The following is a 26171-nucleotide window of genomic DNA, read 5'->3' as shown; positions in this document are numbered from 1 at the left end:
GGAACCAAGGTGCTACAAGACAAGTTAGTGCAAAAAAAAAAAATATATATAATATATCTAGTAATAATATTGTGCAAAAGAGCATTTACAGGTTGGTGTGTGCGATGGTTTGGTGGTGTAGGTCAGTGTGTTTGCGCTTGTGTTGGTTAGTCAGTCCAGTCTCAATGTTTTGAGGTATTTGAGTTAAGCTGAGTGATAATGTTAGTGTATGTGTGTGTGTGCGTGTTTATCAGTCAGTCCCTTTTTGCTGAGGAGACGGATGGCTTGTGGAAAAAAGCTGTTGCACAGTCTGGATGTGCGTGCCCGAATGCTTCGGTACCTTTTTCCAGATGGCAGGAGTGTAAAGAGTGTGTGAGAGGGGTGTGTCCGATCAGCCACAATGCTGGTGGCTTTGCGAATGCAGCGTGTGGTGTAGATGTCCTCAATAGAGGGTAGAGAGACCCCGATGATCTTCTCTGCTGTTCCCACTATCCGCTGTAGGGTCTTGCGGTCTGATATGGCACAGCTCCCAAACCAGACAGTGATGCAGCCGCTCAGGATGCTCTCAATATTGCCTTCATCGGCTGATGCCCTCCAGCTCGCACTGGAATGCTGCACAGCCAAATGTAATGAAGTGAATGAGAATAGCACCTCCAAATCTAAGGCCATGGTGCTCAGCCAGAAAAGGGTGGACTGTCCACTCGTGATCAGGGATGAGTTCCTGCCCCAAGTGGAGGAGTTTAAGTATCTTGGGGTCCTGTTCACGAGTGATGGGAGAAGGGGGAAGGACATTGACAGACAGATCAGTGCTGCGGCTGCTGTACTGGTCCATCAGGGTGAAGAGAGAGCTGAGTGTAAAGGCAAAGCTCTCAGTTTACTCGTCATACTTTATAAATCAAAAGAAACCAAACCAAAGAAAGTCTCTAAAGTGGTCTTGGTGCTCATACTCACTCCACATGAGGTATCAGTACTTCTACTTTCTATGTTATAAGAGCTTTTGTGAAGAATCAAAACAATCTTTCTATATAAATCTGGACAATGTGTCTAATGTTTGATTGCACTCATTAAAAATAAGTGCATAACCCTTATTCTTAATATTTCAGGAACAGAAAAGTCAACATATTTCAATCTGTGTGATAAGAAAATATTTATTGACTTTGACATGTAGAATAATATGAAATAGTTTATTTTAATAAAAATTACAAAATAAATAAATAAATAAATAATATACAAATATTAAAAATAGTGCAAATATCATAAATACAATAAATAAATGAAACCAACTAAGATATAATTTAAAAAATAAATTAACTAACATATTTTAAAAAAAATTTATCCAAGAGATAAGTTTTAGTGGGCATTTCCCAGAGAGTTAACCAGGAATCCGCATTGACTCAGATGATCTTTTGTTATGTTCCTGATCGTCTCCCAGGCTTCAGCACTGTAACCCTACAGACAAAACAATATTATCATTATTAAAATACCAGCGGTGTAAAATCTGTCATAGCTAAATACTAAATACAGGCTCAGTAAAAAAAAATAATGCAGGCTTACATTTTTCTTTAGGATTTTATTTAAGAGTCGCTTGAAATGAATTTCTGTCCGCCGTTGCACCTTCTGTGTCGTGTAACTGTGGCTTCCAATCTAAATAAATCAAGAGAAATAAAACAAAATATATTTAAATAAATCATTCACCACTTTAACTTATTCACAGTTGTCAGGTCTTTTACACAAGAGAGACTGAATTCATTGTAAAATTACAAAAACAAATGAAAGTGAGCTTACACAGGAGCGAAGCTCTTCAGCCTGTTTGTTGACAATATTGAGAAAGTTCTCCACTGTGTTCTCCTCCCATGAGGCAGAGCTGTGATCCTCCTCAAACAGGGCAAACAGCTTCTCCAGAATCTGAACTGTGAAAGCCAGTTTATCCTCAGCCTGGAAGAAGAAGAAGAAGAAGAAGAAGAAGAAGAAGAAGAAGAAGAAGAAGAAGAAGAAGAAGAATGTTAAGAAATATATTCTAAAACACTTCTTCAGTAAAGACTCAGAAAAGAGAAACACACAGAACTTCTTGCTAGCAAGGGCAGTCTCCAGAAACTGAGACTCGCGCTGAGAAACTGCCCCGGTCTTTATTTATACTTCAGTGAGCGTTTGTTCCTTACATTGCAATGTGGAGGTGTGTGTGTGTGTGTGTGTGTGTGTGTGTGTGTGTGTGTGTGTGTGTGTGTGTGTGTGTGTGTGTGTGTGTGTGTGTGTGTGTGTGTGTGTGTGGTCAGAGTGTGGCCCCATAAACAACTTCCCTTAACCTGCTGGTCTGGAAAATCCAACAGTTCATCTATATGTAAAGAAGCACTTAAACTAAAACTGACATAGCTACGTTAATCCTACCGTAAAACAATAAGACAAGGTACGACCTCTCTCATGCTCCTAGGATGTGGGGGTGAATACCCTAGAATGTTACAGACCTCCTAGGATGAAACATTCTTTCAATATGCCACCAACTATATACTTCTACACACAAATAATTACATGCAGCATTCTACCATATGCAAACTTATATCATTAAAAGATTATACTGACTACTAAGTACAATTTTCCATTGACAAAGAAGAAGAAGAAGAAATAATTACTATAGGAATACTTCTGTGACACTTGAAGATGGATGGCTTAGAAAGTCAAAGAACAAGAATTCACACAGCAATGAAAATTTTCCCAGATATATCTTAGATTGCACAGGAATAAATGGTTGAAAATGAGTTCTTTGTATTTCGTCCTTGAATTATGCACAGTTATGACAGAGTCGTGATAAGAGACAACTCCCTTGGCTCTGTGGGAGAGAATCCTTACGACCCTTTAATAGCCGAACAGTCTATATATAGGTAAAGACAAACTTTTGTAGATTTGCCATCCTGACACTTTCCATTCTTCCATTAAAAAAAGAAACAACTTTATGTAAAAAGTTGGGGGTGACTTACTGTTGCTTTGGACGTCTTGCGATACAGTCGATTAGGGAAAGCCACGTTGTGCTCAATTTCAGCATCCTTAGTGGTGTTAGTAATCTGCATCACACACAAAACACGCACACACATCATATCCATGGAACTAATCAAACTATTTAAATCAATACCATGTTAAACATTATGCAAAGAAGTGCACTCACCATCATATCAAGTAGACCTAAAGCTTGTTTGTTGTGCAGACTGAATTGACACATTTTGTCGCCTGGATCTTTTACAATCCATTTGCAACTTAACGAGGAGCCCGTACTGTACATCCCGAGAAACAGGCTAGCGAAGAAAATCCTGCTGATCATTTTTGAAAAATGTAGAAATTTCCTTTATGTGAAGCAAACGCTCATGTGTCCTGGTGTTCTGATGGAGCAAACCTCCAGCGCTTCATTTATAGCAGAGCCCAAGGACACACCTATTTCACTTTCTAATCAGCTGGAAAATCCTCACAGGCACACGTCTCAAAAGTAAAAACATGGCAGATTTATGTCATCGTCATAGTCGTTTAATTAGTTCAGTTGATTTAAATGTAATTTAATTACCGTCAAGAAAAAAGTTTATTTATCCGAAATCTGTTTTTACTTCTTGATTTTAATCTTGGAAAATTGAAGATAGGAGATTTACAGCAATGTTTTTCAGGGAGTCTTTACCTTTTTGGCAGTTTGCAAGACATTAAGGTAGGTTATTTAAAAAAAAAAAAGTAAAAAAAAAAAAAAAGATCAAACAGCCAGTTAAAATCCAGTTTGGACACACACACATCAGTGTTGTGTCTGTAGACACACACACATCAGTGCTGTGTCTGTAGACACACACACATCAGTGCTGTGTCTTGACTGTAGACACAAAGGAAAATGAAAGTACGAAACTTCCGTACGCACGTTTGCTTTCATTTTCAAGTATGCTACGATTACAGAGGATAAGAAAGGAGTATAGAGTGATTGAAGTTTATGTTTTTTGAGTTTCTGAAACCAATAAAAAGCCAACTATACTGGAAATATATTGTTTCGGTGGTGAGGCTATGCGGTGGAGTAGTTTATAAGTTGCAGAGTGTGTTATGAAAAGTCTTTAGCAGAGCAGGAGCTGAGAACGGAGAACAGAAAGTCTGTGGTGTCAACAACAATGGAACCACTATGTCGTCTTTAAGTGTTACTCGTAAACTACAGCTTCTACTTTGGGTTTGTTTTTTTGTTTGTTTTGTTTTTATTACCGCTTCTGTTTACCTTTAGTTAAGGTTAGTAGTTAACCTACTTTCTGCATGTTGATTTTGTTCGTTTTTAATGTGTTGTCTTAAATAAAAAAAATAACCCGGAAACCATAAGACACAAAAAATATGTCGACAGTAAAAATGAAATCCCGCCAGAGGATTGGAAATCAACTTGAGTTGGAGCTCGTTTAGATGGTGAAATGCAAACACGCTCTATGTAACTCCTGCCACATAAATCCTTATATAAATAAGCTAAAAGCATACATAACAGATAAAACAATTTTATTCTATTTACTTTTTTCTATTTAATTGAGCTTTTTACTTTAGTGTATTTTTGTTATTTTCATGTTATTAAGCTATTTGGGTTTAACCCTTTACAAATACCATGATAGAATGGTTTATCTTCTGGGTGATAAACCATTTTATCATCCAGAAGGGCAAAATAGCCATTTTTGTCTTTTGTTTTTTGTTTTAATGTAAAAGTCATAAAGCTAATAGCTATAATTTGTCACTTCTAAGTCAGATTAAATAACATAGGAGGTCACTTTTACAATTCATGAAGAATAATTTTAATGTCAGTGGCAGGGTAGGCATGCAAGTGACACAAATAATGTCAATAAATTATGTTTTTTGTTTGTTTGTTTTGTTTTTGTCATGTAGACTGAGGAATAAGTTCAGGCAAGAGTTTCCATTGGCTGTGATGCTCGCAGATGCAGATCGCAAGGTCATCTGCAGTGAGAGTAGGTAGCAGGTGGAAAAGGACCTAGAGGTACGAGCCATGAGGGAAGGTTTACAAGACAGGAAAGAGACCTGCTATGATTTATGGTTTGGAGGTGGTGACATCGACAAAAAGACAGGAAATTGAGCTGGAGATGTTAAGGTTTTCTGTGCAAATAATCAGACTGGAAATGAGCATGTCAGAGACAAAGCTCAGATCAAGTACATTAGAGATAAAGTTAGAGAGGTAAGGCTGAGATGGTTTGGACAAGAGATACTGCATATACTGGGCAGAGGATGTTTAAGATGGAGCTCCGTGGAAAAAGGGAAGACCACGGAGGACGTTCTTGGGTGTAGCGAAGAAGAACATGCAGAGGGTTGGTGTGTCAGAAGAGGATGCTTAAGATAGGGTGAGATAGATGATCCACTGTGTCCTTGAAGAGGATGAGAATGAGAAGAAGATCAAGAAAATCATAAAGAAGCTCACGAAGAAGAAAAAGATCGACAAGAAGAGAATCCATGAGAACAAGCTCAGTTTCACAGCATTTGTGATGGAGCCTGAACGCATCACTAGTCTGAGTTCCCATGATGCACTTCGTTTTCAGTTGGATGGTGACAGTCGAGCGTCTAAAGTCGAGCTGACTTCTGCTCTATTTTTAGGTGTTTTGGAAGCGATGGAGAGTGACTGCACGGATTTTTGTGCCTCTAACGTGCAGCTCCCGTGTTTACGTTAGTTTAAGGAGGACACGCGCTTGTTTTTCGACCTGTTAGCCAGGCTGTTTGTTTCGGTAAGCAAAACTTAGCTAGTAAAAGCCGCCGACAACGTCTGGGTTTAATATTATTACATAGCTGATAGACATTTCGTTATTTACACAGCTTTTTTATTTTATTTGTTTAATTTACAGTGTTTCGGTCGTGCATTTCTGTCATTAATGCACATACGCCCAGTGCTCGTCACTGCAAAGCGTCTGCAGAGAAAACAAATGCTTCTAAATGTCGCTTTGGGTATTTAAAACGAAACTATTAACAAGCCACTGTTTGGTAAACAGTACTTTGTTTGCTGATAGCCCAGCACTTGATGTATTTAACGCAATCTTATTTGGATGTGATGATGTCAGGGTGGTTGGATTACATGCTAATTAGTTCTCAGAGTGCCTCTCAGTTTTTATTGGGGAAGTAAGAAGCTACTTCCCTGCAGACGTCTTCTTTAATCTGTGCTTCACGTGACTTGGAGGGCTACTCACAGAAAGGATGAAATGGCAAATAATGTCACAGAGCACAGCCTCGTGATTAGGAAATTCTGGAAACTCGATGTGAGGAGGGAAACTCGTTTCCTTCTCGTCACATGTCTGGCTCGAAGGCGTGGCCATATTCAGGATACAAACTCGCATGACTCGTTTGGTCGCTGTTAGTCAAGCCTGCAAGTGCAAAAAGGGCAGGTCTTTTTGTGTGTGTGTTTCAGTGTGCCATGTTGGAGTAACTTATTCCAGGAGGTGCCATGCTCGCCACGCAGACTGAAGCTCACCACGAGACTAAGGATGTTAAAAAGGTAAGAATCAGCTCGTTCCACGTTGCGGATTTCACTTCTGTCTGGCTCCTTCCTCTGCTGGTGAGACAGCGTGAGAGTTGGCTTGTGAGATTTAAGTAGTATTGTAATGCACAGTACCCCCTTGATGTTTAGGTTGTGGGGGACATGGGGTGCTCCAAAAGAAAAACAAAAACAAAACGACAACAGCACAGCCTGTTTTCAATACGCCACTAATAGTGGATGCAGCAGAGGAAATGCATCATAATCCCGGTACTAAGCTCATCAACAGAGGATTTTCATTATGTTTAATGGTGAAGCTGGTCTTGCATAGGTGTAGTCCCAGGGCTACAGGAGGTCTTCTGGTACAGACAGGAAGGGGAAAAAAGCCCAAATGGACCGCTCTGCTGCTGTTGTGCACACTTCAGGGGACCTGCATTGAAAGACTGAATGAAGGTTAACCTAAGAAACTTGTAACAAGTTCTATCCTTTTAGATCAGTGGTGGACATGTTTTGTCTCAGAGGGTCTTACTTACTTTGATAAATTAACCCAAGAGTCAAATATTGAACAATTAATGTGAAATAGTTTCACATATTTCAGAAGTATTTCAAGATTTTTTTCATAGACATAACTGACGCATCAGTCCTGGGTGATCGTGTCAGGAATCAGGAACTTGCTGTTAGTACTTTTTGTGCTTGTGTGTCTATGGTGAACTGTAATATAAAACCACTGAAGTACAAAGCTGAATTACTTAACAAAGAATAGATCTGGCTAATATTTGCTGTTTACTTTTAATATTTTAACTCACACATTGGCTTTCTTATACTTGATACATGCGACATTAGTTTATTTTCAGTGTGACTATTTTTGAGAATTGATTATAACTCTGAGATTTTAATGAATCACCCCGTGTTTCTTGAATCTAAATAATGACAACAAGTGAGACAGTCACCTCTCACCATCAACGCTGTTATGTTAAACATGTTATTGCTTCAAACGTGTTTGGGTTTTTTTTTAACCACTAACAACAATTAAACCCCTCAACATCATTCATATTCAATCTGTTATGATGGCTTGCAGAGATTTGTTGTGCACTGTATATGATTGTATAACTTAAACTGTGTTCTTAACTGCCAAGGGCTGCCACCAGTCTGTGGGCTACTCTTTGAGAGTCTAACTCTAGCCTGAATGGTAGACTTCAGAACCAGAATACCTTTATAATCCCTAAGTAAATTATGTGTGTTAAAGTTGCTCCAAGACAGTAACAGACCAAACTAAATAAATAATGCAATATGCTACAAAGGTTACAAATTTAAGAAACAGTGCTAACATATACAAATTGCTCAATTATAAATATCAAGAATATTACAGAGGTAAATATATATGATTGACATTTAACTCTAACCTGTGAACTTTGTCATTTGTTATTTTACTGTAGAGAGTGTGTTAAAGGGTGTAACTATTGCAGTGTTTACAGTATATTAGATGGCGGAGTTGTACAGGGAGATGGCCACAACCAGGAATGATTTCCTGTGTGGTGCAGTGTGATTTTTGGTAATCTCGGTCTCTCATTGAACGTGCTCCTGTGACTAGCCTGCATGTAATGGAGTGGTATTATTCAGCATTGTCCTTATCTTGGACACCATCCACCTCTCAGACACGACTAGGGATGGGTACCGGTATCATGGCACCGGTTCTGACATAAACGACCAGACCGAAAAGCAGCGCACATTTCGGTGCTTGTTTTTCCTGAGATGTGATACACTTTGAATTCAATCATTTTACGTTTCCGAGGATAGTAGGCGGGTCCAGGTACGTACGTTCTTTTAGAGCAGAACTACAGATTAAAAATGCCCAAGGCGAAGCGGTCAAAAGTCTGGCTGTACTTCACAGCAAAATATGCAAACTCAGCAGCCTGCAACAAGTGCTTTAAGCTGATACTGTGATACTGTCAAAGGAAGTAACACCTCAAATTTTTTTAAAAGCCGAAAAATGCGCCGTATTTGATAGCTTGCTGCGAGACCTCACACCAAGCGCATCTACTGCGGTTGTTTAAGCACTGCTTCCAGCCAAGAGTGATACCATATATGCTCCATAGCTGCAGAAAAGGTAACATTGTTATCTTTTTACAAAAAAACAGCTAAACATGAGAGGTTTTTGGACCAATTTTGTGTTCTCCATTCTTTAAGCACCAGTTTGAGCACCGGCACCGTTTCAAAAGTACCGGTTTGGCACTGGTATCGGATAAAACCTAAACGATACCCATCCCTAGACACGACCCTTCCTGCAACAGGAACTTGCGGATCAGTTTGAGTCTGTTGGCATCTGCAACCCTCAACCTGCTGCCCCAGCATGCAACAGCATAGAGGATAGCACTGACCACAACAGACTAACAGAAAATCCTGAGCATTGTCCGACAGATGTTGAAAGACCTCAGCCGCCTCAGAAAATAGAGACAACTCTGGCCCTTACTGTAGAGTGCAGTGGTGTTCTTAACCCAGTTCAGTTTATTGTCTTTGTGTACTCCAAGGTATTTATATTCCTCCACAATGTCCAGAGGGTTCAATTAAAGAAGATGGAGAAGTGTTCCAACTAGGCTTTCCTAGGATCATAAAAATGAAGACGTAAATTATCCTTTAAAAGTAGGAAGCCTGAGTCATAGGTGGAGCTACCCACTAAAGAGGTTTTTGACCTTTCACCAAAGAAAAGTAACCAGAACTATGATTACAAATATTTGTAACCAGTATTTTTTTTTTTAAAGTGAGGCTTATTTTACCCAAGTTTAAAATACCTTTTTTTTTTTTTTAAATTTGTTTATAAAATAGCTAAAAATAACAGGGAGAAACTTCTGTTAGCTTAGATGCCAAATCTTATTTTCCGTCACTATGGACCAGTCGTGCGTAGTCATCCTCCAGACGCCAGGAAAACCCCAGGGTTATGGCTTTTTTTTTTTTTTTTTCTCAAATGTGTTTTTCAGATGTTTCAATGAAAGGAAAAAAATGAGTTAAAAAAACATAAATAATTTTTATGTTTTGTTAACAAGGCTTTGAGACCTCAGATCATTAGGTAAGGTGAAACAAAGTCATTGCTTTGAGTATAGTTGGACAAATTGTGCTTGTCTGGCCCATCGTGGACCGTGGAAAAACCCTGTAATTCTAGTTTTGCAGAAAATAACCCCGCTGCATTAATGTACCGTATATGTCCAGGTGCTTGGAACTGGACCTGTAGATGTTTTTCTTTTAACAAGTCAAGCACTGCAAAGGAAGAGTTCTTCAGTGCTCAAGAGCACTAAGTTTCTTGTGTGTTGCGAAAGAAGCTGCCTTTGTCCTCTAACCTTTTACATAATGTAGGTCTGTTTGTAATGTGTTTGTTATTTTTTCCCCATCAGCTGACAGTGGGTGACATGTGACAGGAGGTTATATACAGGTTGAGTGTCATAACATCACAGCTGATCTCAAACTGCTTGTTTGTCATCACACTGTGGAATGAAATGCAGAAAAAAGTGCCAGTTAATGCTTGAAGATGTTTTCTATGTATGTGGTTGAACAGGAATTTTTTTTCTTGTTTGACAGCTGCTTCCCATCAGAACCAGTTGAGGAATGTGTTGTTAGGTTTTGTATTGTTGATTGTCATTTATGCTTAGAAATATTTAACCATATATGCTTAGAGGTGTATAATCAATTGTGTAGTGATAGGACTGTGATCTTTAGCAGGCTGCAAAGGCTTGGTGTGCATTCTAGAGTGGAATGCACACCCACATCCTAGGAGCATAAGAGAGGTCCTGTCTTCTCTTTGTTGATATAGCAAACACACGTATATCTCTTTAAGTATAAGAGCCTTTTGTTCAGATGGACCCGCTAGACTCCTGGCACCAGCTTTTGGGGAGTCTTCACAGGGTCACATCTTGACCTCACACAAATCACATACACACACACACAAAGGCAAGGTACTCTTTGTGTGTGTGTAGACGTCATATGTTAATGAACCTATGCATATTCATGTAACCTCAATAAAAGAGCAGTGTTACGGGAGAACGGACAAGAGCAACTGGGGTCAAGCGAAGGAACGGCGTTTGTCCGGTTCTCTCCTGTGCACGAGAAACATGAAGAACTTTGCCTACTTCGTGTCTTGCTTGCTGTGTAATTATATTGCCTTCAACGTTCCAGCGAATAGGTTTGTAGCTTGAACCTATCATGTGTTTTATTAAAATCCTTTTCCTCTTCCACGTATTGTTTCTTAGATCAAAGAGAAGTTGGCGCAGTCGCTCAAGGCCCTGCAGAAACGATATGTAGCGTCAGACTCGGTAGTCACCAGTGATGATTCCGATGCTAACCTCCTCTGCTGTGCCCTGGAGGCCATCTTCATCCACGGTATCAAGAGCAAGTACATCCGCTCAGAGTCTCGAAGCAGCAGTAGGAAAGGGGACCGTGGACCCCTCCCTCAGCCTTTTTTCTGGAGCCTCCTCAAGAGTGTCACCCACCGGTAAGTCAGAACCAAGGCACAATTATTCCTAAATTTGGGGGGTTTTGGACTTTTTCCCTTTGGAAAAAATACATTTGGAGATTTTATCTTAGACTTCAGGTTCATTTTATTGTAGTGTCTTTACCTTATGCAAAGTGCCTTGAGGCAACTTGAATAATCAAGTATTCTAACAATTATTCCACTGATTAATCGAGTAATCTGATGACAACTACTTTTTTGGGCTAAGACTATCTTCCAGGAGGCAAAAAGAATTCTGACAGTATTGTGTCTCCTGGATGAGGGGGTTTTGGTGTGTGTTCATGTGTATGTGTGTGTGTCTCTTTAAAGCAGCATGTGGTGGCTGCAAAGAAGAAAAGTGAACATACAATGTTCAATCTTCTCAATAACAATGTTATTGAGAAATTCAAATCAGTGATTCCCAAAGTGTGGCCATCAGCTTCCTTTTGGGTATTGAAGGTATGCAGGTTGTCTGTGTGGTCAGTGAAAAATTTACAATTGTTAAGCTTGAAGTTAAAATGTTCTGAGTTCCCTGAGTAACATTTTCAAGCTTTAATATTTCCATTTACAAAACAAGTACAAGACAAAAGATTTTAAAAATTGACTGATCATTATCACATGGCAAAAAAGAAGGCTGTTAATAGAGAATTACACAGAATAAGAGAGATGATTGATCAAATGAAATGAAGAACAGAAACGTCAGGAGGTCATTAATCCGAGTCTTGTGTTTAAATCAGAGTTTTTAGTAAAGGGTTAGGGCTGCCGTTTTAGAGTACCTGTGAGGAAGACTAAAAGACTCCAGGTCTCTTTTATCCCCACTGCATCTTGTCTCCTCAATGGCAAATAACTGTCCTTGGACTTTCTATCACTATTATTTTCATTATTATTTTATAGTATTGTTCTGTTTATTTATATCCTGCTGCTAAACTAATTTCCCCTTGTGGGACAATAAAGAAATTTAATCGAATTGAATTGAAGTGTCCCTGAAGATTTTCAGAGTTCATATTGAGTGATGCTGTTCTTAAGTTTAAGTATGACTGATTTAAGGTATTATTCTGTGAAAATGCAATATGTTTATCACACTCTTTTTTTTTTTTACCTAGTGATGTGATCACAGAGCTGGAGAAGATAAGCTTTGTGGGCACTGATGTGGGTCGCTGCCGAGCGTGGCTACGGCTGGCCCTCAACCACGGCCTCCTGGAGTGCTACCTCGTATCGCTGTTCCGTGAAGACTCCAAGCTGCAGGCCCATTATCAGCCCAGTGCCTTGCTCCTGAACCCGGAGGAGCGAGAGGTTCTGCTCAGCTACCTCCAGGGTCTGGCCTCCCTCACATTCAGCCTGTCTTACAAGTCATCTGTCCTCAATGAGTGGACCACCACGCCTCTGGCTCTTGCCGGACTCTGCCCTTTGTCCCAGGCAGACTTACTCGACCTGCCCCTCAATGGTGGAGACCCTCCCACCTCCAAACCGATATGGAAGGAAATTTGGGATACAGTGTCTCAGTCATCGGGTTCTTCGGACGCACTGGATGTACAGAGAGGCTGCCCAGTTTTAGTGGGGAGGGGATCAGATCTTTTACAAGGGAGTCAGACTGCTCTTCGTTCTTCTAATTTAAGCCTGGATACCACAGGCTCCTCTCAGCTGTCCTCCAGCTTGAGCTCTGACAGCCTTCTGCAGGGACAGGACCCCCGCAGCCCGACAGGAGAGCATTGGTCTTCATGTGACTTGGAAGCAGCCATTAATCCCAACATCTGCACCAAGAGGCCACAGAAAGAGTATGTATACATTTTAAACAGTTTTTAATCATTCTGGAGCAAATAGGAGTTAAATAACTGTTCTTAGCACCTGAATGAGCCCCATCTTGTAGTATATTTTTAGTCAGTCCCTCATACACCATCCTGTTGTTCTAATAATCAATAGAGCACCAGATATGTGTTAATCATTGGCAGGAAATAGCCTCCAATAAAACATCCACCCCAATATGGGCTCTGGCACGGGACTGAAAAGCAGCCAATAACCAGTATATAAAATTAGCAGCTTGGATGCAGAGGTTTTTTTGTTTTTTGTTTTTTTTGGTCTTTCGTCAACAAAAGCTTTTCTTTTATTTAACTTGAAGTAGAATACATGTTTTGAGTTATCTGTATCTCTGCAGCTCGCTGACTGATTTCCGGGAGAGCGGACACTGCAGTCAGGACTCGACACAGGAAGACTCATTTGTCTCCAGCATGGGTCCTTCTCAGTTCTCTGAGAAGGGTATTATCAGTGACAGTGAGCCCCAGGCTTCTGAGTACCAGCCTCCAAACTTTGGACAGCTTGATTTAGAGCAACCAGAAACAACCACTGAGCTGCCGTCATCTGATGATGATAAGTGTCCCGCTGAAGTCTGCAAAAGTGCCTCTTCAGAATTGCACTCGGACATATGTCTTGTCTCAGCAGTCAGTGAACCTGCAGAACCTGTGGAGGAAGTAAGTGTCACTGTTGAGCCTGTCCAGGAAGAGAAGCCAACAGAAAGCTCTGAAAAAACCAACGCAGACTCTGCAGTTCATCAGTGCCCACGTCGCTCTACAAGCATCTTGAGCAGAAAGCCATCTTCAGATTCACTATCAGTAAGTGTAACATCTCTGTAGAGGGTAGCCGTTATTTGAGCAAAACCACAAACTTTATCTGGCCTTAATGCAAATTTGTCAAATGCACTCATATCAGTTCATGAATACTGTGGTTGCTGATTACGTAGAATGCAAAAAAACTATTTGATATTTGTTGCATGAAATGTCAAGTAGGATGTTCAACTCTTATTCTTGAATCTTGAATAATGCATAGAGAAAAAAACAACACAATATCTGTAATAAATAATGGAAAAATGTTATTTTGTGTTTATTGTTTTCCATTTTAAAACCCCTCACAAAAATGGTGAGTAGTCGCATTAGTTTTACTAACTTAGTCTGTCCATCCATCCATCGTCCATCCATCGTCTAACTCCTTGTCTAATTAGTAGGGGTGCAACGATACACAAAATTCACGGTTCGGTTCGGTTCGATACTTTGGTGTCACGGTTCGATATTTTTTCGATACAAAAAAATGTTCATGCATTTTTAATTTGTCATTTATTAAAATTATAAATATATATTTTAACTCAAAAGTACAGTTTTTAAATTTAACCCTAACCCTTGTGTGTGTTTTTTATTTTGACAGCGAATGCGCACCTGCGGACCACTTATGTGCAGTCCTGGTTATTTAGCTCATCATATTGCAGCCACAGAAATTCTTTTGTCCATGAAACCATAAAGCTGCACTTTCTTTTTGCCTTATAGTCTGATTTGTCATAACTTTTCCGTTTTGTGGTAAGCTTTTCTTTGGCTGTCACTTCTTCTCCCTGACCTGTCTTATTTGGCTCAGCAGAACTCAAATATATATCCTGCTGCTTTTACACACCGACTCACATAAGCTCAGCGATTCTCTGCGCGATCAACCTCTCACATGTTTAAGCTTGCTGCGGGAGATTTCACTTGTCATGTTTGCATAGTAAGCTAACGATTAATAAGACGATGTCAGAGGAATTGGTGCACAAATTATCATCACTCACAGATCAGTGCTGTCGCTCTCTATACACAGTTCGCACGATTGCAAAGTGAAAGCAAAAAAACAAGCGCAAATTCAAACGCGACTTCAATATGTCACATATTGACAGTGGCTCACCGATGCCAATGACATAATTACCCAGCTACATTTCTGAAAGAATGCAAAAGCATTGACATATATTTTTCCTACAATAGCCCGACGGGCAGGGCAGAGATAGATTTTGGTAGCCCGACTGAAAAAAATCGCTAGCTCCAGGACGTCGGGCTAGCGATATTGCGAGCCCTGTATCTGATTGAGGAATCACTCATCTTTGGAAAAGAGAGTTTATTACAGAGAAATGGCTCTTTACAAAATAAAAGCTATACTATCCGCTTCTTCTGGGCTATATTCTCAGCAGCATAAGGAGAATCATGTGCTAACAGCTGTCTAAATGACTCGGCTAAAGTTAGTAGCATGCTTGTTGTTTTTGTCTTTGCACTAGGATGATGTCGGCGTAAATGTGCAGTCATATTCGTTGTGTTCCCACTAGTGCTTTCAGGTTAATCTCGTTGAAATGACCTTAATGCCACAACACGGCAAATCTCCGTTAACGAGCTACCGCCGATCGCTCCGTGCATGGGGCTAGACGGCCAACACGTTAACGAGCTAACTGCGCTAACACACTAGTTCACACCAATGTAATTGAGCATTGCATGGCACATCCAACATACTGTTTTACTTTAGTCCATGACTCGCTTACCTTCAGGGTCATACGTCACATGAAAACCAAAATAATTCCAAATGCCAGATCTGAATGAGGTTCAATTTGCCTGTTGCAAGGAGAGCTTAACTTCTGTCTCGCTAGCTTGCCCTGCGCTCTTCCTTCTGACTATGCTGTCTGTGTTGAGCGCTCAGTGGATCTGCGCTGGACAGTGCAGCCTAGGCGGAGTAGTCGAACACAGATTCACTGAGCGCTCAACACAGACAGCATCGTCAGAAGGAAAATTGATAAAATAAATTACAAATGTTGTATTGTTCGATACATATGCGTACCGAACCGAAAGCACTGTATCGAACGGTTCAATATCGATACGAATATCGTTGCACCCCTACTAATTAGGGCTAACTTTTATTGACTGAGTACTGAGTCTTACTATAGTACTCACATCCACAGCGACATTTTACCTGAAAAACACCTCTCTGATCTGTGGGAAGTAGCTTAAGCACGCAGCAGAAACCCACATGGGCACAGCAAAAACACACCAACCTGCTGTTCTAGTGTTCAGTGTTAATAGACTGTGAGAATACTGCCGGAAGGCAAATTAGTAGTGATATGAAACCAGTCCTGTGGCGAAATGTTAATAAAATGGAGTACAGAAAGTAGCCATACTATACCAGCAAATGCCTAGAGTGAAAACAACTCTTAATTGTGATCTCTGAATGGGGAAAAACTAAAGATATTTCTTAGTGTTTTACATAAATATAGGAAAATCTCTTAACATTAGTCAAGACAGACACATTTGTGCTTAAATTCACGTGACCGTTTAGAGACCACTGTTTATAGCTTCTACACCACTAACACCAATGACACATGATAAAAGGGGAACCCTTTTTTTGCAAACTGCACTCTGCTACTTACCATTAACATGCAAATGAAACCCTTTAGTTCCCAATGCTAAATAAAACATCCTTTCCTGCTTTTTGCAGCATTCTTATTCTTGGATCTCAGACGATGACATTTATAAGCCCCACCTGGAGAATTTGCCGGACAGCGATGACGCACCTGTCTCTCCTCCCGCACCTGAGCCCAGCATCTCGCCGTCACGTCCAAGTGTCGTCCATCGCAGACAAATAGGTACCATCCCCTGTCCCCCAAGCTTTGAGTGTAAAACTTATGATAAACGGTTGTATGAAAAGAGTTTTGGGCGCTGGGCATAATTCACAGCAGTCAGTGCTCAATGTGAGAACATAATAAAGTTTCTTTCTTTCTTTTTTTTTTTGTAATTGAGCACTACAAGCTTGTGTATGGAAAAAAAAAAAAAGATGTAAGAATTTTATGCAATATAAGAAAAATGCATAAATGAAGGAATAAGTAATTATGGGGAATCTCAGCAATCTCACTGCCCGAGGAAAGAAATCTGAGTTTCAGAATCCTGCCAACTGAGTTTCTCTGAACAAACTGTTTCTATCACAAATAGATCATTGCATTCAAGTGAAAGAGACAGAGCTGTTAACAAACTAAACAGAAGCCCACATATAAAATCGTTGCTCCACAGCACTTCTAGTGGTACCTGCAGTGTGCGCACACCTGGTCAATACAGGTAGCCACTGAGGGATTACAAATGAAGTAACATACTGCACTAAAGTCCAGGAGCACTAGAAAGCGTGGAATGAGATTAAAGCCACGCCCCCAGATTTTCCCAGCAGGTAATTTCCTTCAGGTCTCAAAAGAGAAAACGCCTGCTGTTACATAATGCTTGGCGTGTGGCCACATCACTGTGGAATGTGATTTTACTACATTTGCAGGACGTCACCTGGATGAGTCCCATGGCCTGTTTTAAAAATAGAAATAATGTGAAAGAGTGTAACACAGTAACGTTAACAGCGCAGATAGTGAAGCATGTCATGGGACATTTTGTGACAAAGCATATGGACTATGGTTATTATTTATTTTTAAAATCATTTTGTCAATAATGGGACTGTTCACGAGTAGCTAATCTCAGTCATTCACATGAACAGATTAGATTATTTAACCGTGTTGTGAGTCAATGTTAACTTATCTATTGAAGCAAATAATGGGGAATGTTGGCTGGTGAAATTATCCCACTGGGGATGTCAACTTGAATTCCAAGCCTTCTTTTCATTTTGTTTTCGCGCTGCTAACAGGAACTCTGAAGTCATGTAATAGTTGATTGGAAATCCAATGTCAGTTCACATATCGGCCTGTTCTTTTTCTTGTAACCCCGTTTCCTTCTCCATTTTTTTTTCTCTACATTGCATCACTGTGTTGTAGCAAGTTGAGAGGACTTGCCAGGGAAGAATTACTTTCTGGGGAAAGTAATTTGTTAGATTACTTATGTTACATTTGCATTACCATATAACGTGGCCTAAATGTCATAGAATTACCAGACGTTAATGTAATAACACATTAACAAACAATAATATAGTTTCTTACATAGACACAAATCCCTGTCCTAATGAGGATTTTTCTTTTAGTCTTTAAGTTTTAACACACAGTTGACAGCTACATTGAAAACCAGTCCAGCTTTTATTTATTTTTTTTTATTTATGACAACCCTGCAACTTTGCTCAAAATAATGCAAAAGGTTCAATTGTGGCTTAATTTTCTGTATGTATTGCTCAGCTAGTAAACATGGATATAAAAGAGGCCTTCTCAGTGTGAAAACACGACAATGTCATCTATGTATGTGTTTTTCCCAGGGCTGTCAAACCCCTTTCGAGGGTTGCTGAAGCTCGGTCACCTAGAACGACGCAGCGCCGTAGGATTATGGCGCGACTACTACTGCGAGCTGTCACCCTTTGAGTTCCGCCTATATGGGAATGCAGATGAACGGACATGCTGCGAAAACTGCTCCCTGGTGCGATGTGAAGACGTTCACATCACCTCAACTGAGGGCCGCTTTGACTTGACCTTTCCTGGAAAACGGCTTTACCTCCGGGCGGCCAATCGTGACGAAGCTGAGGACTGGGTGGACCGGATTATTGAGGCTGTCAACAAAAGCCGACCAGTACCGCATGGCGAGCAGTGGGAGGTGCTGCACACCGGGTGTGAGAATGGTGTGGATGAACGTGCAGTTTCTTCGCCACCCTTGTCCCCTTCCAGCCCTGAGCAAGGCCCGTCTGGTTCTGATGCTTGTGGAGGGCAGGATTCTCCATCTCCTCCTCAGCAGGAATTTGACTGGACATCGACTACAAATTTAGAAACAGATTCCATCAAAGAAGCTGTTTTGTACTTCTCCACAGATCCTGAGGCCCGGACGTGGGAACGTATGGTTTTCTCTCTCTCCTTGGAGACCTTGAAAGGATTTCTCGTAAAAGAAGGAAGGAAGCTACAGCGGCTAAATTACCCTGTTGAGGAAATCCGGGATGTGGTACCCGATGTTTCTCAGGGGGGACCAGCCTTTTTCAAGCTCCTGACAATTCGAGAAACACTTAGATTTAGAGCGGAGAATGACAAGGAGGCTCGCTTTTGGAGGAAGTTTATCCGAGAGGCTCTTGACTCATACCTGGAGAATGGGGAGTGTGAAGGCTCTGAGGTACCTTTGGAAGCGACTGGAAATCTGTACAGACTGGTGCAGCATAGGCTAAAAGAAGATGGAGCACTTCTTGTTCACCTTTTCAAAGTTCCCTCAGAGAAGGGCCTGGACACTCAGGGCTTCAAATGTGCAGGTAATGTTAGAATTTAAAAAATATCTTTAAACCTTTTGAAGCCTGTTTGATGTAAAATCAAGCAGATTTTGCTTGTTGTGGTAATCCATCCTGTCTGCAGTATCAAAAGTTGAAGCTTTTCATTGCACTTCTAGTGTAAGTGATTGGGTCAAAACCCTTTACTGGGTTTGAGCACACCATTTTTTTAAATTTAAGACTTCAGCAGTCTGAGACGGACAAAATCAACCTTGTTTTAAAATTATCAGCTTAACAGCATTAAAAAGCATGTTTTGGACTCTTGGATAGTTTCGTCCTTCATTAATAACCTTTACAGTAAATGAATGCTTTAATAATGCATTTGTTTGCATTTGACTAAAACTTGAAGTTAAGGGTATGGCCTAATGTTTATAATGTGCATTTTGGAACATTTTAATGGACCTGACTTGCTGTGTGGTACTGATCATTGCAGATGCGTCTGTGTGTGTGTGAGCCTATGGCTTGAGCTTGCTTGTGTTAGCTAATAACTTTGCACTTCAATCTCTTGTTCAAATATTGTTCACTTCTGGCTCTGCAAAACTAATATATTGACAGCCAAAACAATAATGCTGAAACTTTAAAATCCAGGATCCATAAACCAGTAGATAATGTCATTTTATGTACTAAAAAAAAAAGAAGAAACTTTTACATTAAGAAAACTGGAGATTATGGAAGATTTGCACTTGTCTGTTCAGTCTGTTCATTTCCTGTTGTTTAGTTTGGTTTTGAGTGTGATGATAAAAATCAGCATGTTGCCTAGGAGTCTAAGACCTGATCTTGTGTTCAGTTGTATTTTTTACGATCCTTTTACCCCAAAACCAATAAAACCCATCTTTAAGATCCACCTATTTTCCCAAAAGAAATTTAAAGTATTATTCCTTTGCTTTTGTCCCACTTTTCTAGCAAGTATCTTAAAACTCGGTCAGGTGTTTCTTTGCGTAATCCCGCTGACAGATCTGTTTTGGGGTTTGGTTTTTTTGTGGGGGGGGGGATAAATCTTGGGATGAAAGACATCAACTTCTGACACGTGGAGCAGATCAAGCATAGCCTTGTAAATCATAATGTATCACTGATTGAGTCTACGGGAAGAGGAATCCGACTCATTGTTAGAGTGGATGTGACTCAGACTGAGTTGTGCTTTGCTGTGTCTTGCAGGCTGTCCTCAGAAGATTGGACTGTCACTGGGCAGAGCCAGGTTATGTGAGTTCTCTGGGCTGTACTACTGTGAGTCATGCCACAAAGGTGACACCTCCATCATCCCCTCACGCATGGTACACAACTGGGATGTTGCCCAAAGAGAGGTAGGTGCAACACGTAACTATCTGCAAACAAACTTCTATAAAAAAATTTGTTACAGCAATTAGAAAAAACAAACATATGACTTCCTACCTGCTAATTTAGATGAAAGCTTAGTGTCATTTGAAGAAACTGGCCTTGGGTATTAACACGAGTGCTGCAGACTGGAAGCATGAAGCACACTGTGTAATGTGTTACACCAAACTCTATGAACTTGCATCGTAAAGGTCTGAGTCTCATTTGAAATATTTTCTAATATTTTTTTTTTGTTTGTTTGTTTTTTGTTTGTTTTTTTGCAACTTAACTGTTTTGTGACCTCTGAGGTTAAATAAAAAGACGGCTTTGCTAAAACAATCAAGTCAAAAAGTAAATGCCATTTCAGTATTTAATATCTCAAATTTAATTAAGGAAATATTTATGTTCACATACACTAATTATGAGCATAAATGTGATCACTGTCATGAATATGAATGAGTAACCTTTTTTTCTTTTTTATTTCTTGCAAGTTTTGAGGTTTGATTCAAACATTGATTTATTACAGTGCAAACCTGAATCAGGAATTGAAGAATGGATTAGGCTAATATGTACTAAATGTGCTAACAGTGTTTATATTTTGAGGAGGTCACCTCTTTCTAAGACCAAAAAGTCTGGTTGTTGCTGTTTGTCACAGAAACTGTTCATACAGCGCCATCTGCTGAAATAGAGTTAAATGGCAGTACAGACTATTTGCATTTCCTCCAGGCTAACTGACAGTACAGTCCTCTTACAGTTTTTCTGTGCGGGTTTGTTTTATGTATTCTAACCCACTCATAACTAAATATTCTAGTTTGTCTTTTTTTTTTTTTTTTAAATTGCTGAACATTTTGAAGCAACATGTCAGCCTCACGAGACTGCTTACACTTGTTTGTCTGCACAGGTGTCTAAGAAAGCCCTGTGGCTTCTGAAGCAGGTAGAACAAGAGCCTCTGCTCAACCTGGAGCAGCTGAACCCTGAGTTGGTTGCGCACACAGAGTCCATGGGTCAGGCCCACGAGCAGAGGCAGAAGCTATGCCTTCTGGGTGAATATCTGCATACCTGCCGCAGTGGAGCCTGCAAGAAACTCAAAGCGAGGTGTTTGGCAGAATGCCTTGGCAATAACAATAAATTACTCTAGGCTACATTGTTCCTATTGAATTTCTTTTTAATAGGAACAATCAATTTAAATGCTATAAAACATGTTAAACACCTTTCTTTTCTTTTTTTCATCTCCTTCCATTTCTCTCTCTAGAATGGGGCAGCGAACTTACCTGTTGGAGTCAAACCACCTGTACAGTGTCAAGGACTTGCGACAGGTAACCTTCTGGCCCGCTTTTATTGCATATAGGATCCGCCACCTTAAAATACCTACATATAGGCATCTGTATTTTTTTTATTTCTTTTTTGTCAGGTAGCAGAGGGCCAGTATGTAAACTTTCTGCGCAGGCTGGTGCAACATGCCTGTAATCACGTGTTCAGCTGCGACCTTTGCACCCAGCGTGGCTACATTTGTCAGATATGCCACTCTGATGACACCATCTTCCCCTTCCAGTTTGAGACAACCACAAGGTATGTTTTCCAAAGGCATCTCTCTTCATTCCTCATTCTTTTTATTTATTTGAGCCCTAAAACAAAATAGTTTTAAAAAGAAAGAGGAAAAAGTCTCCACAATGAGGCCAGCCTTTTGTCCAAATATTCTAAATTAAATGCTAAACACCAGCTCCAACTTTTTAAACATCCTGTTCTTCTGTGTGACTTCCTTTCCCTTGTTTGTGTTTTCAGTGTTCTTTTTAGTCGCCACTGTCTGTCGCTTTTTAACGTGGGCTATATAAAGTGTAAACAGGACAAAAATAAACTGAAGCCCTCTTGTTAATATGAATAGCAAGACACAATCTACCAGAGAGACGTAGAAAACACTTTTAATAAAGCACACAGACCAAAATGATCTTCTTTTGGCTGCTACTTTTAGGGGTCGCCACAGTGGATCACCTGCCTTCATCTCACCCTATATCTAGCACCCTCCTCTGTCACTCCAACCCGCTGCATGTCCTCCTTCTCTTCTCTGTGGTTTTCCGCTTTTCCTCCTGTCTGGCAGCTCCATGTCCAAACCATCTCGGCTTTGCCTCTCTAACTTTGTATTCAAAACGCTCATCCTGAACAGTCCTTCTGTTACAATAAACTTGTCTGTCCTGCTCACTCGCACTGAAACTCTTAGCATTTTAACTTGTCTACCTGCAACTCTGCCAGTGCCACCATCTCCAAACCATCCATCTTAGTAGGTCTCACTACAATCACTACTTCCAGGCTCATATGGGATTTGTCACCAACCTAATGAACATCTCTTGACATCAGTCACACAAAATCTGTAACAGATGATCATCCGTGTCTTTGTCACCACCCGGCTGGCTTCCTGCAGTGGGGTCCTGTTCGGAAATTCCTGCAAAGCCCTGGACAGAATCCAGTATGTCCAGAACTCATCTGCCAGGCTTCTAACATGCACTAAGCTCGGGGAATATATCACACTCACCCTCATAAATCTCCACTGGCTCCCAGTCAAGTAACGCATTACTTACGAGATCCATCTTCTCATCTACAAATCCCTCAATGCCCTGTTTTCATGTGCTGTTTTTGAAGTGGAACTGAAGTCTTTGCACTCTTGTCAAACCAGCCAGATTCCACTAACAAAAATAGTAATTATACCTGAGAACACACTTTAGATTTAGATTAGCAACTGCTGTCTGGTGGCTTTGAAAATTACAGTGTACTCATTAGTGTGGAGAAAGTCCAAGGGGGCTTTGAGCTTCTGAGTGAGAGTGGGTGTGAGGCGGAAGGAGCCTAAGGTATAGTGTGACAACTGCAACCACTCGCTCAGCTTTACCAAAGAAGCGCTTTATAGAACGTGAATTCAAACTGTTCTAATATAAATGACTGTCTTGTCCTGTACCTCATTTTAAAATATTGATAAGATCTTAAAATCTGTGTCTCCAAAGCTATAAAAATAACACCTATATGTGTGGAAATTATTGGGGAAACACATTTTCTCTATCGGAGGATTTAAGGCTGACACCGTCAACTGACTGAGAAATTCTTTTGTGAAAATCATACTTTAAGTTTGTGGAAAAGCAAAACAAAACCTTTAACATATGCTAAATTTGGTCATTAGTATTTTTACTAGAAGTGGTGTGGAAATTGTGTCCACAGTGCCTTTAATTTGGTTTGTTTTTTCTCTTGCCCAGGTGTGAAGATTGCAAAGCTTTGTTTCATATAAGCTGCAAGGCTGATGAGCAGTCCTGTCCTCGCTGTCAGCGGATGAGGAAATACATGGAGAGGGATCTGCAGGACTGAGCACGGTCAGTAGGGACAGTGCTGAGCTGTGAGCCACGGGGCCAGACTGTTAAACGTAAGCTGGTGGAGAGTAAAGAAAACAAAATTTAGCTTTCACATGATGTAACCTCAAGTGCAATTATGAGTTTGCCTGCCCTAACTGACTTAAAGCAAGCATGAAGATGAAGGTATTTGAAGTCACAGTGCTACAGTAGCTAGACTCTCTTGCACTAATGTAGAGGCATTCAGAGCCTCGTGCTGCTCACATGATGCAGCCAAATGTTACTGACCAGTGATTTAAATACCTCTCTGATTTCTGATTCAGCCACGACATCAAAAAAGGCCTGGTCAGACGTCGAGGGTGCTGCCAATCTATTGTATCCAAACATTTTTTACAGTTGGCCGTTTTCCACTGCAGGAACTAATAAGTAGCTTGCACCATTACCTATTCTAAACTCAGGAATCCCCACACCCACTCCTGTAAAACCTCTTGTAGGACTGCTTCTGGATCAGAATCTACTCCAGAATAAGAGCCTGTACTTAGAGGTTCTTAACTACTATCAAACACTACTTTTTTTTTTTTTTTTTTTTTTTTTTTTTCTTCTTTAGTTTCAGAACAAGAAAATCTTTGAAAAACCCCCAAACCTATTCGAACAAAGAAGTTTAGGAGTCTTTCAAATTGTAAAATTTAAGTGGATAAAACGAATGACAACCATCATCATCTGGTTTCACAGATTCATAGTTTAACTAGTGGTTTAATAATTTTGAAACTGAGACCGAAATCAAGATGGAAAGTCTCGGAGACTGCGTCAAAGACTTATTTCAGTTTCCTGAACCAAAACATACTAGTCTGGTAAAAGCTGTAATGCACCGATCAGTAGAGAAAAACCAAGGTATGAGCAGAAATCATAGCGTTGTCTTACCCTTCGCCTTTTTTTTTTTTTTTGGTGCATTCAGGATCTCCACAGATTGTAAGAGCTGATCATGGGGACTTCCTGTAAACTTGGTTCCTGCTACAAGTTTGTGCAGTGGAAAAGTGACCATTCACGCTCTTTACTTTGCTTGTCAATGTCTTCTTAACCATCATGTTTACACAAAAGTGATCCACAGTATGTTTTCTGTTTCTCTCAATGCACAAATTATTCAGACATGATTTCCAGCATTAATATTTAGTACTGTACTTGTAGAATAATGAGAAATGTTTTGATTAACAGATCTTGATTGTGCCTTCTTTTTTTTAATTTAAGCGTTACAGTTTTCCCATGATATCTCACTATTACGGGGCCAAAACTTTTTTTTTTTTATACCCATAATCATGCAATAAAAAAATTAGATTGATCAATAAAAAAAATTTAGTGTAAATATGAGCGCTTTGTGGAATGTTTCTCTATATATATATATATATATGTGTGATTAAACAGGCAATTGTTAAGGCTCACAGAGGAGATTTGTTTATGCTGCTTATTCATGCATTTAATGAAATAATTTAATAATAACTGTGTGGCAAAAACATTAAAAATGAAGATTTGAGATGAGTGTTTATAAAGTTTAAAACGTAATTTGCATATTTGCACTCGGAAATGACTGTTAAATGGATATTTCAGCTGAGTTATTTGAGCTCTGATATCTTCAGCCACATTAAATTATCCCTAAACTAAAAACCCAGCTGTGTTTATGAGCTTTTTTTTTTTTCCCTTTTCTTTCATTTTTGACTTTGAACTGAGAATCATCAGACTTCTCTGGGGTCTGCAAAGAACAAAAATAAGTTGAAGATGTACTGAACTCCATTTTGTGATATGCAGAACATATCATATGCAAAGGGAAAATTGCATATACTGCAGTACTGTTATTTCCGGATTTGTATTTATTTTGTCTCATTATGTATGAATGACTGTATTGAAATAAATGTCAGTGTATTTGATTCGGTTGTCTTTTATTTTAAGCCTTTCACACCAGATAATGTTCATTTTACTCACAAAGCCATGTATGGAAGAGGATTAGGGCCACTGGGGAAAAAAAGTGGGCACGTCTTTTTTTTCTTCTTTTCCTGAATTCTGAGAAAAAAGTCAGAATTCTGACTTTAATCTCAGAATTCAGATTTTTTTTTCCCAGTGGCCCTAATCCTCTTCCGTAGCCATGGCACACACAGACATACGGGCTAATTTTCATCATCAGTCCCTGGAAGGCTGATGAAGACCAGATGCTTATTTTGCAGTACACACACCCCGGCACCTCACAGTCAGTTATCTCCTCAGTAAAACAATATTAATTCCTAATAAAGTCAATAATATATAAACAATTAAATACAACTGCCAATAACATGCAAACCTGGATCGAATATTATTGTGCATTACAGTCTTATAGCAGCTTGCACTGTGGTGCACTGAGTCTTTGGCTGAAGATGCTACTGTTGATAACCTCCAGGGCATGGCGTGGGTGTGCAGGGTTGATCATAATTGACTTCACTTTCAAGAGGATTATTCTTCCACCACCTGATGGACTACCTCCGTTTTGAGACTGTAACACAGAGCTAGTCTTCTTGATATGTTTGTCTCCATTGTGGACACACAAAAAACAGGCCGTGCAGTGCCTACCATATAGAGATGATGTTTGCTAATGCACATACTGTGGTCTAAGGAAGCA

General features: G+C 39.9%; 2 protein-coding genes across 2 annotated transcripts; one reads left to right on the top strand and one right to left on the bottom strand.

The window, feature by feature from the left end:
* Nucleotides 1-1329: 1329 nt before the first annotated feature.
* LOC113028139 (interferon a3-like) lies at nt 1330-3304 on the bottom strand. The gene is made up of 5 exons (XM_026178168.1): nt 3137-3304; nt 2952-3035; nt 1765-1914; nt 1534-1623; nt 1330-1428 (listed from the first exon to the last, which is right to left on the bottom strand). Exons 1-5 carry the CDS (start codon nt 3287-3289, stop codon nt 1330-1332), a joined length of 576 nt encoding a protein of 191 aa, XP_026033953.1. The 5' UTR covers nt 3290-3304.
* A 2171-nt stretch (nt 3305-5475) lies between these two features.
* On the top strand, nt 5476-25449 carry plekhm1 (pleckstrin homology domain containing, family M (with RUN domain) member 1). Its single transcript, XM_026178160.1, has 13 exons — nt 5476-5693; nt 6368-6454; nt 10672-10913; nt 12014-12685; nt 13063-13516; nt 16176-16323; nt 17910-18878; nt 20049-20194; nt 21106-21299; nt 21457-21520; nt 21616-21773; nt 23441-23554; nt 24486-25449. The coding sequence occupies exons 2-12, from the start codon at nt 6404-6406 to the stop codon at nt 23547-23549; spliced, it is 3207 nt and encodes a 1068-aa protein (XP_026033945.1). The 5' UTR covers nt 5476-5693; nt 6368-6403; the 3' UTR covers nt 23550-23554; nt 24486-25449.
* Nucleotides 25450-26171: the final 722 nt, after the last annotated feature.

The sequence above is a fragment of the Astatotilapia calliptera genome, chromosome 8 (genome assembly GCF_900246225.1).
Source record: "Astatotilapia calliptera chromosome 8, fAstCal1.2, whole genome shotgun sequence".
In the NCBI taxonomy this organism is placed as follows: Eukaryota; Metazoa; Chordata; class Actinopteri; order Cichliformes; family Cichlidae; genus Astatotilapia; species Astatotilapia calliptera.
The sequence above is the reverse complement of the archived record's forward strand: the minus strand, read 5'-3'. Positions and strand labels throughout refer to the sequence as shown.